The sequence below is a fragment of the Leptosomus discolor genome, chromosome 1, assembly GCF_034619465.1.
Source record: "Leptosomus discolor isolate bLepDis1 chromosome 1, bLepDis1.hap2, whole genome shotgun sequence".
In the NCBI taxonomy this organism is placed as follows: Eukaryota; Metazoa; Chordata; class Aves; order Leptosomiformes; family Leptosomidae; genus Leptosomus; species Leptosomus discolor.
In genome coordinates this window covers 219,199,471-219,214,336 of record NC_141391.1, presented here as the reverse complement: position 1 = coordinate 219,214,336, position 14,866 = coordinate 219,199,471, and the positions used below count along the sequence as shown (strand labels likewise).

Genomic DNA, 14,866 nt, shown 5'->3' with positions numbered 1-14,866 from the left:
AAAAGGATTTTAGTTCCTCAGTTCCCTGTTTTACAGTAAATACCAACTTCGGGAGTTATTCTTAATCACCTCCTTCTGTCTCACTTTGTCTTCCTCTGAATAAGGGAATTAATATTGTAGTCTGGGGCCTTTGTGTTAATATATGTCAAATCTTCATGGAAGGTCTCAAAACTCACTACTCTCATTAACAATAGAATTCTCTGAGGTTTTTTTCTGAGCGGTTTTTAGTAGTCTGCTGTAATCACTGATTCAATTTCTAGTTTCTGTGTCATCTGAATGTGACTTTTTTTCTCCCGATGCCACTGTGAGAAATGCTTTTAAACACTTACGAGTAATAAACCTAGCTGCTTGTTCAGTTGTCTCACACTCTGATATTTTCCTTTAATTAAAGGTAAGAGAGCTGAAGAATCTGCAGCAGCAATACATACTAGTTGGTGTAGAATCAGCTGAAAATTCTCGCTTAAAAGCACAACTGCAGGAATATCAGCAAGACTCAGATAAACAGCACCGTCTCCAGGAACAGCTGAAGCAAGAAAGTATTTTCTACCAGCAGGAGCTCCAGCAGCTTAGGTGAGAATTGTCTGTCTTGTCACTGCCTCAGAGATGTGAACGTGCTGTTTCTTTCATTCAAAGAGTAATTGTGGTCAGAAGGCAAAGAAAGCATTGAGAACCTCAGCCTCACCTGTGTCAGCTGTCACTAAATCACTTTGCACTGTTCGGGAGTGGGCACACATTTCCCCTGTTCATCTTTTGCCTTAGATTTAAGGTGAAGGATTACAGCCCAGCATACTGAAAGGAAATGCCTGTGTGAAAGAGATCAATGACCTTTTAATTTTTATTTCTTCATCCAGTGGTGGCCAATATCATCCGTTTGAGAGGAAACTTAGGCTATTTCTTGTATTGGAGCGTATGTATACAATGACAGAACTCTCCATTCCAAGCTGATGATTGAACATCCTTTATTATCCCACTGATATAATTGTTTAGAAAATACTCGTTTTGTATGACTGTCTAATCCTTTGTTTCCCTTGCTTTATGTCTTCTATTTTTAAAAAGGGCTGTAATTTTATTCTAGTAAACTGTCATCTCCAACTGGACTAAAACTAGACAAATATGCTCTGTTCTAAAAATGGGGAAAAAATCCTTTCAGGTACTTCAAAGATCCATCTAAGAATGTCTGAACCTGGAGTGAAAGGGGTGGGGTCTTTTTGTGGAAAGATACATGGCTTATCTTTGTCCAAAGTGATATAAAAACTTGTGGTTCTGGTGCATGTTTGACTGAGGCAGTGATAATGTTAGTATGACAAGTGGCATTGCCAATGACTTGCTTGGCAAAACTTTCTGTACAGCAAGATCAAAATGATGTCCAGGAATACTAAAAGTGTGAGCATTGAACAGTCTGCAGTGTTGAGCCAAATACAGGTTCCTTAAACCTGCTTTTAAGGTTTCTGTACTTAAGTGGGTTGTTTTGTTTTGGTTTAGTTATAAAACTGCTTTTCTGGGACAGGGTAATGACAGGAAATAAAGTCATGCTCAGCTCATTCTGAGCCAGATACCTGGATATCATAAGTGATACTGGTAACTTCCTGGTAATTTCCTTTGTGTCGTACTGGGCAGACAAGAGAAAACTATCTGGGAAAAGGAGAACAGCAGCATAAAGGAGCAGTACCTGATGGTCATAGCTGAAAAAGACAAGCAACTGAGCCATTTACAAAGGATCATGCAAGAAATGAGACTGCCCCTCAGCAAGTCTCAAATTGTAGAGGAGCAGTACCAAACCAAGGTGGGTGGAAATACACAGATTCTTTATTGCATGGAAGTGTGAGGCTTGAAATTCAGCCAGAGTAGCATATGTCGCTTGTATTCAGCTCATACAGACTGCAGTGTCGGATTTTGTTGTGTGGCATCCAAGGACTATTCCAACAATGCAACTTGGGTCACTGAAAACCTTTAGAAAACTCTAGCATACCCTTTTGTGCTCTTCCCTTAATTCATGGTTCCTAATGTTTCAAGAAAGAGATTGAGAGACAGGGCTTCCTAGGCACCTTAGGTCCTTCTAAGCAGTATGGAACTTCTCAGGTCTTTCTGGCTAGTTTAGAATTGCCTCTTGCACTATGTTTGTATCTAAGATCTTCTGGTTTAGTTCTCCTTTTAATGTCACGTTCTAATTAAGTTTTCTATTGAGTTTTTACTGCTGTTTTTACTGTGACAGGGATCTACAATCCTGACTCAAGCCCAGAGAGGCCGTGGATTGAACATTTTACTTTCTGCCTTCTTTCCCCTATATCACAGTCCTAAAAGTAGGGTGGAATATGTTGAGTATTATGCTTAGTCTAGGGAAGGATGTTTGCCTGCTGCAGGTACAATACTGTTGCATTATGAGCAAGGAAAGAACTCTTCCTTCCCAGATCTGTAATGTTCCAGTGAGCAGCTTTAATGTCAGTGAAGGAGGGAGGAAATCTTCTCTTATCCCTCTGACATACACATGCATGTATGCAAAGAAAAAGCTAGAACAATGTACATATGATGCTTTCTAGGAGAATGCTTCAGTGCTAACCTTTTAGTCTGTATTGAAAGAGAGCAGTGTGGACACTGCTTTGGTTTTTTGTTTGTTTGGGTTTATTTCTTGTTCTCATTCATATGCCTTTTTTGTTCCTTCCTGTGTTGTAGACAGCTTTAAGAAACTTTTGAGAAGGACCCATCGTATGTGCAAGTTCAGTGATCTTTCCTAATTATTTGGATTTTCAGATGGCTTTTAGAATATTTCCATTTATTCCCCATTTACTGTTTTGCTTGAGCAGATCAAGTTTCAGGCCTAGGAACAATGTTGGGCTTTGACCTTGGAATACTGAACAGAGAGGACTAATATAAGAGGGGGTTGTCATGTGTGCAGTGTATTTTTCATTGTTCTTTCCCTGGCAGATTTCTTCAGAAGCTGTGAGAGGGGACTTTTCAAGCCTAGAAACGGAGACAAAACATCTTCAGGCCCAGCTAAGTGACAGCCTGAAAGAACTGCACCAAAAAGAGCTCAGAATTCAGCAGTTAAACAGCAAGGTACCGATTATAGCTTACACTTGCTTGCAGAGTCTGGGATGAGGAATGTGGGGAAGAGGATAGGTTTGAGTAGGGCTCAGGGAACAGAAATGAATCTTTCTGCTCTTGTGGGCATTTAGTGAAGTAACACAAAATCAGAAATATTAGTTAGAAGAGTCTTCTGACATGATCTCGTGCATCCTTCTGCTGCCCAAAGCAGCACTGTCACCAACATTAGATCAGATCAGCCATGACTTGGCCTAGCTGAATGGTGGAAGAATAGAGATTCCAGAACCTCTCTCGGCCTTTGTCCAATGCTGCTCTACGCTTTTAATTCAAATGTTTTTCTTAATATCTAGTCTGACCACTGAGCGGATCACCTTGTCATAGAAGGGAGATCAGATTAGTCAAGCAGGACCTGCCTTTCGTAAACCTGTGCTGGCTGGGCCTGATCACCTGGTTGTCCTGTACATGCTGCGTGATGGCATTCAGGGTGATCTGCTCCATAACCTTCCCCAGCACCGAGGTCAGGCTGACAGGCCTGTAGTTCTCCAAATCCTCCTTCTGGCTCTTCTTGTAGATGGGTGTCACATTTGCTAACCTCCAGTCAACTGGGACCTCCCCATCTGAAAATGAGTGACCTAAAACCAGTCCCAGTGTTCCAGGTACAGTCTTACTGATAACAAGCAGAGCAGGTAGTAACTTCCCTCAGTTCGCTGGCCTTGCTTCTCCTTGTGCAGCCCAGTAGACAGTTTGCCTTGTTCACAGTGAGGATGTACTCTTGGCTTGTATTCAGCTGGGCAGCTGCTGTAACTTCCTGGTCCTTTACAGCAGAGCTATGGCCTCAGCAGTCTTTTCCCATCCTGTACTGATGCATGGGTTTAGCTTCAGGTGCAGAAGTTTACACTTATTGAACTTGAGATTTCTGTTGGCCCAATCATCAAGTTTCTCAAGGTCCCTCCAGATTGAAGTTTTGGACTTGTCACATCAGCCACTCCCCAAAATTCAATATTGTCTGCAAATTTACTGATGCTATACTCCTCTGTTGTAACTTACATTGCTATCAACGTTGAGCAGTATGTGCCCCAGGTAGGCCCCAGGAGTGTTCTGCTCACTGCTGGCTGTCAAGCCATTGATCATTGCCTTTGAGTCCAGTGCTCCAGCCAATTTTTAACTGTGTAGTATTTCCTTTGTCTAGTTCATAGCTCCTTAGTTTCCAAATGTGAATACTCTGGGTGATGATGTTAAAAGCTCTGTGTACTGGAGCTGGCTGGGATGGAGTTAATTTTCTTCATAGCAGCCCGTAGGGTGCTGTGTTACAGAGCTGTGACCAAAGCAGTGTTGACAACGCACCCATGTATCAGCTGTTGCTGAACATTGCACAGTATAAGGCCTTCTCCATTTCTCACTCTGCTCTCCCTGCAGTGAGTAGGCTGGGGGTGGGCAAGAGCTTGGGAGAGGTCACAACTGGGACAGCTGACCTGAATGGACCAGAGGAATATTCCAGGCCATATATAGATCACATTCAGGAGGGTCAGTGACAGTAATGGGTGAATCAGCAGCTCTTCTGCCACTGAATTTTAGTGCCCTTCCTCTAAAGTGACCAGAGGGAGAAAGGAAGAGGACAGAGGAGGAGAGGGGAGGACAGAAAGAGAGGAGGGGGAGAGGGAGAGGGAGAGAGAAAGTTGTTTCCAAGTTCCACGTCTATTGTCAGGAGTTCTTTCTAGCCTTCTGAAGGCATACCTGTGATCATCAGTGCTGCCTGCAATCTTGAAAAAGTTTCTGTATTTCAGTGCAGGATCACAAGCAGTCCAATTCCCACATTGAAATGGAAGACTCAAAATTTAGCTATCTTCGTAAAGAGAGTTGCATTAAAGGAGAAATCAAGAATATAACAGTCATGATTTATTGATTATATTTCTGAAAGGCTTAGGTCAGTCTCAGCACTTTAAAAATCTTGTTTTGCAAGCATGTTATTCTGTACGTTGTGTCGATGTTTTGGGACTCCTGTTCTGGAAACCTTAGCCACAAGCTACTGTTGGAGATTCACTAGTCTTTGGACCTTAGTAACATGCAGCGTGGCAGTTCCCGTGTTCTCAACAGAATTCTTACCCTCAGTTACACAGAGAACAATTTTGCTTTCACAAAAATAGGAGCTCTTTACTTAGCACTTGTGTTCTCTTCTCAGCTATCTCAGGTCTTTGAGGAGAAAAATGCCCTCTCCCTCCAGCTGCGCGGTAGTGGTCGGAACATCTGTGAGAGCCATCAGCACTACAATGAGGTTCTGAACCGCTGCTTGGTGCTTGAGAGGCAGCTCCAGGAGCTGCAGTCTGCAGACAAGGGCGTGGTAAGAGTGGTGGTCTTGGTGCAAGGGAGGGAAAAGCTTATTGCAGCTGGGTCCACTAACTGTGCAGTAACGTAGCCACTTCCTGTCCTCTTCGTTCAGTGCTGTCTGCCATACATTGATGCTTTCTTTCAGGAGTTGTTTGCAACAGATGCTGCTCCAGGAGCACCCCAAGAAAAGAACGAGCCTCAGAGAGGCAGTTACACACCAGAACTGCAGGAGTTGCAGCTGAGGTAAAGAAAGATTGGGGAGACAGGGGTGGGGATGTTAGTCCTGATGGAGGTCTTTGGGCTAGTGATGAGCCTACTTCTGTTACTCTCTGTCACAGTGTTGGAAAAACTCTGTTCCACACTAGGACCTCGTGGAAGTGGAGGAACCGTTACATGCACTTGACAGCTGTCATTAGTTATCTCTTTGGGTAGAACCTCAAAAGATGAAGAGACAACATGCAGCAGCAATTCCAGTTGACCATCACCAGCCAAACTATCATCTTTGATTTGATGGGCTGGGTCCTCAGTAACTGCTTAAGTCTATCAGTGGTCCTGATCTCAAGGCTGTTAGCCTGAGAGTGTCTGGAATTGTGGCTAGCACATGATTCCTTGTAACCTTCTGGAACTAAGATCTAGCACGTGATTGCTCATACCCTTTCAAAATAGTTTTCAGAAGGTGAGGCCACAAATGAGAGCTGAGGAACTCCTTCCTGATGTGACACAGAAGCTTCAAGAGATGTATCTTCTCTCTTGCTTTCCAAATAATTTAAATATATTAATAAAAGATAACTAAGTTTTCTATGTGAAGTGGAAGGGAATTGGAGTCTGTTCACATACTGCACCAGTGAATACAACAGAAACAGAATAGTCCACAATTAGCCCTTTTTTGTCATGTGCTTGGTTATTTTCTGACAGGTTGTCTGAAACAGAACACTTACATAGCAGCACAAAGCAGGATCTGAGGTATTTAGAGGAGCAGCTGGAGGAAGAACGGGACCGTCGTCTTGCTGTAGAGGAGGCACTTTCTGCAGCACAGGATCAGATCAGGAGGTGAGGGAACTTGAGCGAGCAGGCAATATTGCCATAAGAGTATGGTGATCCTAGCTCTATGTTCATCTGCACTTCATTACGTCCTTCTGTTGAATGTCACTGGGGGCACAGAAACGACTATACCATGTCTACCACAGTCACAGAATGGTTGAGGCTGGCAGGGACCTCTGGAGGTCATCGGGTCCAACACGCCTACTCAAGCAAGGCTACCTAGAGTTGTCCAGGACCATGTCCAGGTGGCTTTTAACTATCTCCAAGGATGAAGGAGACTTCACAACCTCCCTGGGCAACCTGTGCCAGTGTTCAGTCACCCTCACGGTAAAAAAGTGTTTCCTGATGTTCAAGCTCTTTCAATTGTAGACAAAGACAGACCGAGACAACTGACTAGACATTAAGACAAATTCTGACTAGAAATGAGATGCCAGCTTTCTCAATGAGTTAAATTAACTGCTAGAAAATACAACTTGGAGACTGGGAATTAGGTAAAGGCAGAAGAGGAGTTTTAATGCTCACAGGGGATTTGTTTCCTCAGTAAGCACCTGTCTGTCACGGGCAAAACAGTCTTGACTTGAAGAATGGCACTCAATTTTAATGTATTACCAATTAACATAAACTTTTAATTAATTTGGGTATTGAGAAACAATTAAACACTTAAGGAAAACACTTCTCCCTGCCTTTCCCAGGCTCAACTTCAGCCTAGACACCCCCCATCCTAGTATCCAGTCCCGTTGTTTGCACTGCACATTACGCTTTGGTAACTAGGCAAAGGGCAGCATAGGAGACTGGATCAGTATGTAGAGGTTTCTCTCTGCTGCTTCTTGTTTCTCTCTCATTTCCTCCTTCTTTTAGCAGCTACACCATTTGTTAAGTACGTTTGAGCAGAGGCACCATGTGCTCCTCTAGTTGTAGTTTTGGCACACAGTGAGGCATCATCCATTGCCAAGCCAGCTGGAACCAGCTGTGGTGGGTACAGGGCACTTCATGGCCTCCTGCTACACAGCTCTCCCTTGTGACTCCCTGTCACCAAATCCTTGCCATTTATAGCCAATACACTGTGTATCTTGGGTTACTTGACAGATGCCCTTATGGTCAGCAGAGAAAAGGAAGCTGACCTAGACTAGATGTTAGGGGTAGGATGCAGCGAGTCACATGTTAGGAATGCCTGTTTCTCCTCCTTGACAATAAAAGTGGGTTTTATCATGTAACTTGATTGTAGGCACTTGTGCTGTGCATTGCCTGGTAGTTAAAATAAACCTCGCTATTGGAGTCTTTTACATGAAAACAGTGGCTTTCTTCTGACACATGTGCTGATTCAGCCAAAAAATAATGGTCTGTATGGAAGAATTCTGGATGAAGTTCACTGACAATTGCTGCACCACTCAGACAACAGTAGCCAAGTTGAGCATTAAAGTCTATGAAAGCCTCCTGCAACTGATTTCCCTAACTAATGCTAGCCTGAAGATTTGACAGTGCTGCTTTCACATTTCATCCTTTAATAGTATCTTGAATATCTGTCACTAGAAAATAATTGGCAAGAACCAGATGAATTTAAAATACAGAATTAAATCATCTGCCCTGGTTTCTTTCAAGTCACACATTATGAAATTTCACTTGAAAGCCCCCAGGTAGAACATGGAGACCTCAGTTAAGTTAAAGCATTTGAAATTCCTGAAACATAAAAGGAAAAAAACAGCAGGAAAACAATAATGAGTTTTGAAGTCACAGGATATAAATTAGGTAAGAAAGGACTCCACTGCCAGCAGCTGATTTGTCCTCTCTGCTGGAGGGGAATGGTAATCTGCACATTGTGCAGTATGGAGGTTTTTCTTCTCTCTGACTATGGCTAGGACTATGGGCATGGGAAGTGACTGACACTGAGCAAGTGTAACTTGTACAGAGAGTGCAATGTGCCTGCTCTGTTACAGTTCCACCAGCCTCCTGGTGGAGGAAGGAGGACTACTGCTAGTTGGATCACCTGGTCCTTCTGCTCAGCTTGAGCTCAGGAGGCACTACAGTCTAGAAATGCAACCGGTTCTTGTCAAGTGAGGCCATGGCTTGCTTGCAATGGTTGATTACTTTTTTAAGAAGTAGCTCCTTTCCTAAGCCTGTCTATAGTGTTGGTTTGGGGCATCGTAAGAAACTGCATTTAATTTCATATTTTTTTTGTGGCAGGTTGCAGTCAAGTGATTGGACGCCTTCCTTAAGTGCTAGCATTGATATGGCTCCAGGTCATGAGCATTCCTTGCTGACTGACTCCATGGATAATAATTTCAGCAAAGTAAGAATTTACATTCACCGCTGTCAATGGTGTGAGCCCTGGCTGACGAGAGAAAACGTGAACTGAAAACTGTGAACCTGTAGCAGCTAAATCCTTCTGTAGGCACACTTAAAGATGTTTGCGTTTGTGTAGGTTTCTGCTCTTGTCTTGCTCTGTTTTCCATGCCAAAAGCCAGATATTGTTCTGATTGTGGCTCTGCTACAGTCTGCATAAACTGACTAAATTTCAGAGGTCACTGAAATGTAGGCCAGCATTGTCTGTGCCTAAAATGTGGTCCCAGGATCCTTTTGGAATATTCAAGGCCTCAGTGGTGTGCAAATAGGCAATGCATAGGAAGTATATATGTTGCTGGCCCTAGCATCTGCGATGCCTATAGAGCCTGCCCTTTTCTTTAGCAATTATCTCAGTTTTTCCTCACTCATTGTCTTTCAAACGCCTGTCAGTCAGGCTGGGAGCCAAAGTGGAGAGGTCCTTTTTCACTGTACCGAATGACAGCCTAGCAGTCACCTGTCCTGCTTTGCTAAGGATGAAACCCCGATGAAGAGTTTGCCCTCTGGTCTCTCCAAGACTTAGGGGTGGTGCTTTCAAGAGCAGTGTCAGCAGAATTACAGGAAGAGCCGTAACTGGATGCTACTCTGTGCTCATGCTTGGGGTTTGTTACTTAGGATAGACAGGTTTTTCTTTCTTTTCTTTGCCCGTAAATGTTACGTTGTCTGAGGACTCCTGGAAAAGCCCCTGTAGAGTAAGATCACTCTACAGCAGCTTGTTCAACAGCTTCAGAAGTCCTTTCAGCTGCAAGGGTGAAAGAACACAACAAATAAATACTAATTTTCTTCTAGGCTAGAGAGTGAATCAAGATTCCTAGTAGCTTCAGGCCTTAGCAGAAAAGTACCATTGATCCAATCATTCGTTTATATTTCACTCAGAGGGGCTAGAAATTCATAGGGACCAAATGTTACAGGGAGAGGTTCTGCATTCTCATGCCCTTTCTCAAGCAGAATTGGGAGAGAGATGATTCATGAGAAACCTGCAGAGAGCAGAGGGAGGGGAATATTTCACTCAAGATTGGTTCTAGAGGTCAAATTTGACAGTGGAATGGGTTTGGGAAAGTTCATGGTCATTAAACAAACTTACCTTCATGGTCTGGAAGGCTCTGGGTGAAGAAGGCAGCTGGGTACATGTCCATTCCTGGTACTGACTGGTCTCTCTTTTACTCTTCCAGACCCAGAATTTCCTTGGACTGCGACGCCTGTTACGCTCTCTCTTCCGTTCCCGGACCCAGTTGCCTCTGCTAGTTGCCGTGTATCTGCTTGCTCTCCATGTTCTGCTCTTCCTGTGCTTTACAGGCCACCTATGAACAGGAGTAACAGCCTTTTCCTGAGCCACAGCCCTCTGTAATGAGGGCCTGCATTCCCTGTCAACAGGGCAGCACTTTACCCATCTGCCTTCTTTTTCCAAATCAGCCCTTAAGCAGTAGCTGTACCCAGCTTCTTGCACCTAAGTTTCTTGCTGTCTGTGTGCAGCAGCTAGGGCTGATGCTTGGGATCCTTTTCCAGGACATCTGCCATTCTTTTGGTGTTTTTAAACGAGTAGTACATTTTCTAAGCCAGGGTCCTCATGCTACAGGCTTCAAGGACAGCATCTCTTCCTGTACCTAGAGGCAGCACCACTCATTTTATATGTATTGTGCTGTGGTAGGAATTAGAAAAATATTCTTGAGTTGCTGCCGTACTTCAACACTTCTAGGAACTGCAGGATCTTCCCTCTCTTAGACTGCATCAGTGAGTTGGGTTGGGGAAACCCTGTAGCTAGAGAGAAGAAAGAGAAGGTTTTTCCCTTTCTTCCATCCCTTAGATTTGCTCCCTGGCTCAGTGCTGTTTGAAATGCATATCCTAAGGAAGTTGTGGACTCTTTAAGGAACGTGAACTGAGTTTCAAAATCATGTTTCCTGCTCAGTTGTCTCTCCTGTTGAAGAAAGGCCAAAATTTGACCTTCTGAGCATTCCATTTAAAAAGTCATCTGTCTGCCCTGACAAGCCTGTAAAATAACAGGATAACTTAATTATCGAAAAGGAATAGGAAACAAGAAACTTTTTAGCTCTAAGTTAATAACCTTGCTGTTTATAGCATTTGTGCACCTCTGATGATGGAAGGTGCTTGCATACCTCTTGAAATGAGAGCAGCCGTGCTCCTGCATTCTCGTCCACTGAAGCTTCATCACAAGATTAAACCTGTACAGCTGTGTCGAAAGTTTCCATAGTGGCATTTGTGGGCCCAAATCAAAGGCAGAAGCTCCAGAAATAAACTCTTCCCCCCCTACACTGAGGAAGGGACTAGAGTTGTGAAACCTTCTGCCATCTCTGCTTTACAGAAAGCCTGTTGTAGAAAGCTAGTGCTGGTCATTGGACTTGTTTGAATCTAAAGCAGACTGATGCAAATGGACTTGATCTTATAGGATATATGGAAATCTGTGTTTTCTAAAGAATCACAGAATGGTCAGGGTTGGAAGGGACCTCTGGAGATCATCTAGTCCAACCCCCCTGCCAAAGCAGGTTCACCTAGAGCAGGTCACACAGGACTGCATCCAGGCAGGTTTTGAATATCTCCAGAGAAGGAGACTCCACAACCTTCCTGGGCAGCCTGTTCCAGTGCTCTGTCACCCTTAATGTAGAGAAGTTTTTCACCATGTTGAGGTGGAACTTCCTGTCCTCCAGTTTGTGCCTGTTGCCCCTTGTTCTGTCACTGGGCACCACTGAGAAGAGCCTGGCCCCATCCTCTTCACACCTGCCCTTCAGATATTTATAAGCATTGATAAGGTCCCCTCTCGATCTTCTCCGGGCTAAGGAGCCCCAGGTCTTTCAGACTTTGCTTGTAGGAGAGATAATTCCTGAAGATTGCCCTCTTCTAAAGGGAGCGTGCTGAATGCAAAGAAGATTGTTCCAGTTGAGTTCCCTGTCAGAGACCAAGCAGTGGTTCTGTTCAGAGTACTTGCCAGAGGGATTGTATCTGCCTCTGGGTAGCATATTAACAGTCACATTTTTCCCGTGGGAAAGAGGTAGTTCTTCTGATATTGCTGGTAAACTAAGATGCTCTAGCCAGTTAACAAGCCTGTTTGAGGATGGATTGATTTCATCATGGTAGCTAAAATAACTGGATCTCTGGCAGGTTCAGGACATTGGCACTATGTATCCAGTTGTGTGCTACCCTTGGTTATCTGTGTGGACTTCCTCCACTATATAAATTCAGTGACCAAATACTTTGCCTATAGCTTCCTGGGGCACGTGCTCCTGTATATATAATAAAGATTATTTTTCAGATGGGATTTGTGTAATGTCATGTAAATGACAGAGGTCTCTTGAGGGTATAGTGCTGCTGTATCATACCTTTTACAGGACTGTAGGGCACTTTGTGTAGTTTCTTTGTACGTTGATGGCAGAAGCTCTGTTTGTATTATTTGAATACCTATGGAGGTGACCTTTTCCCCCCTGTCTCACCTCACTCCCTCAGGCTTTTTCATCTTTTCAGCTGCAATGACAAAAGAAGGAAGTAGCACTTCATTAGTGCAAGCAATCCAAATAAAATAAGATCTGCTTGTGTTTACTTTTCTTTGCATTTAGGCACACGTGACTGAACACTGCACCCTATCAGAGTCGTGCCACCCCAGGAAAAATACAGGAGTTAGCAACGCCAAGCTGGAAGCATGCTGCTAACTTAGATGGGACTAGTTAAAGCATACTGTCCCCTTTCACCTTTCTGTAGCCAGACGGGTACCTTTGTTCATATTCACCACTATTAGAACAAAAGCTAGTAATGGGGTGTTTTAAGACTGTAGATGATGTTTCCACTGTATTTAATAAGCGCGAGAATTATAAGCAAAGAATGTTTCCTTAAAGCCCATGATGCAAGTTTTCCTGGACAGAAATAAGCATCTTCTGCTTCAGAGACATTTAAATATGTTATATTTTCAGATGGAATGGTTACAGCTTATAGCAAATATATAGACAAATAGAATAAAACTTCAGAAGGAACTCCTGATTTGATAATCATAGTCTGACCTAACAGCTTTGTGGCTTGACCTAATGAAAGATGTGTCACTTTAGCTGATATTTCCTGTTTCAAACATTTCAGCAGAGGAGGTTGAGGAGTGATCTCTTTGCTCTCTGCAGCTTCCTGAGGAGAGGACCTGGTGAGGGAGGTGCTGCACTCTTCTCCCTGGGATACAGTGATGGGAATCATGGGGATGGTTCAAAGCTGCATCAGGGGAGGTTCAGACTTCACATTAGAATCATAGACTCACAGAATGGGTTGGGTTGGAAGGGACCTCAAAGACCATCCAGTTCCAACCCCCTGCCATGGGCAGGGACACCTTCCACCAGCCCCATCCAGCCTGGCCTTGAGCACTGCCAGGGAGGGGGCAGCCACAGCTTCTCTAGGCAGCCTGTGCCAGTGCCTCACCACCCTCACAGTGAAGAAGTTCCTTACATCTGATCTAAATCTGCTCTCTTTCAGTTTAAAGCCATTACCCCTTGTCCTGTCACTACATACCCTTGTAAAAAGACCCTCTCCAGCTTTCCTGCAGGCCCCCTTTAGGTGCTGGAAGGCTGCTATAAGGTCTCCTCAGAACTCTCTTTTCTCCAGGCTGAACAACCCCAACTCTCTCAGCCTGTCCTCACAGGGAGGTGCTCCAGCCTTGTGATCATCTTCATGGCTTCCTCTGGACCTGCTCGAGCAGCTCCGTGTCTTTCTTGTGCTGGGGGCCCCAGAGCTGGGTGCAGCACTGCAGGAGAGGTCTCCCCAGGGCAGAGTAGAGGGGGAGAATCCCCTCCCTCCACCTGCTGGCCACGCTGCTCTGGATGCAGCCCAGGATGAGAATGGCTTTGTGTGGTTTGAGTGCACATTGCTGGCTCATACTCAATTTTTCATCCACTAACACCCCCCAAGTCCTTCACAGTGCTGCTCTCAATTGCCCAGCCTGTATTTATCTGGGGATTGCCCCGACCCAGGTGCAGGACTTTGCACTTGGCCTTGTTGAGCTTCATGAGGTTGGCCTGGGCCCACCTCTCCAGCCTGTCCAGGTCCCTCTGGATGGCCTCCCTTCCTTCCAGCATGTCGACTGCACCACGCAGCTTGGTGTCATCGGCAAACTGGCTGAAAGTGCACTCAATTCCACTGTCCACGTCACCAACAAAGATGTTAAACAGCACTAGTCCCAATACTGACCCCTGAAGAATGCCACTCGTCACTGGTCTCCATTTGGAGATTGAGCTGCTGACCGTTATTCTTTGAGTGGGACCATCCAGCCAATTCCTGATACACCGAGTGGTCCATCCATCAAAACCACGTCCCTCCAGTTTAGAGAAAAGGATGTCATGCAGGACGCTAATTTCTTTACCGAAAGGGTGATCAGACCCTGGCACAGGCTTCCTGGAGAGGTGGTCGATGCCCCGAGCCTGTCAGTGTTCAAGAGGCGTTTGGACACTGCCCTTAATAACATACCGTAACTTGTGGTCAGCCCTGAAGTGGTCAGGCAGTTGGACTAGATGGTCGTTGTGGGTCCCTTCCAACTGAACTCTTCTACTCTGTTCTTAGCCCTGTATATCTTGCCATTGTGTCAAATAGAAATGACCACTCTAGGTGCTTTTCTTGCTTCACTTGATTCAGTCAGAAAGGAACTTATTTTGGTTTGAGATGTTTATCTAGTGTCAAACTAGCGTAATTCATACTACTCACTCCAAAATTGTGCACTTCCCACCAGTAAGCAAGGTATCAAAGAGTTTGATCTGGAAGTGCTTAGCATTCTTTAACTGCATGCTTTCCATCTTCCTAGTTCAAGCTTTTTTTTTTTTTTTTTTTGGTCCTGGAAGAGTTTTTGTGTATATATGTATGTATACACATGTGTGTGTCTATGTGCATTTATATATATTTTTAATTGTGCTGTAGAGTACTGAGTCAAATTTTATAACAAGTTCTGACAAGCAGCTTGCTTTCTTTGGATCTCGTTGTAATTGTTAAGCCCAGAGGCTTTAGCCTTTTAACTTTTTTGTACTTTTATGGCAGAATGAGTTTTTTGCAAGAGGTGAAAATGAAGATCACAATCTGGTTTTGCACACTAAGAAATGTAATTGTGCCCCGTCAAGCACTACTCTTGGAATCAGCAATTTGTACCCTGGGT

General features: G+C 44.2%; 1 protein-coding gene across 4 annotated transcripts in view; it reads left to right on the top strand.

Moving 5' to 3' along the window:
- The window catches only part of GOLGB1 (golgin B1), a 40,234-nt gene extending 28,220 nt beyond the window's left edge, over nucleotides 1–12,014 (top strand). For 3 of the 4 annotated variants that reach the window (XM_086481249.1, XM_086481271.1, XM_086481264.1), the window contains 8 exons: nucleotides 392–570; nucleotides 1,618–1,783; nucleotides 2,923–3,054; nucleotides 5,222–5,380; nucleotides 5,513–5,610; nucleotides 6,283–6,417; nucleotides 8,590–8,695; nucleotides 9,918–12,014. In XM_086481249.1, coding sequence (XP_086337375.1) covers nucleotides 392–570; nucleotides 1,618–1,783; nucleotides 2,923–3,054; nucleotides 5,222–5,380; nucleotides 5,513–5,610; nucleotides 6,283–6,417; nucleotides 8,590–8,695; nucleotides 9,918–10,052 — 1,110 coding nt within the window. In that variant the 3' untranslated portion in view covers nucleotides 10,053–12,014. The remainder of the gene's footprint in view (nucleotides 1–391; nucleotides 571–1,617; nucleotides 1,784–2,922; nucleotides 3,055–5,221; nucleotides 5,381–5,512; nucleotides 5,611–6,282; nucleotides 6,418–8,589; nucleotides 8,696–9,917) is intronic. The other variant, XM_086481256.1, reaches the window with a different exon arrangement.
- The last annotated feature ends 2,852 nt before the right edge of the window (nucleotides 12,015–14,866 follow it).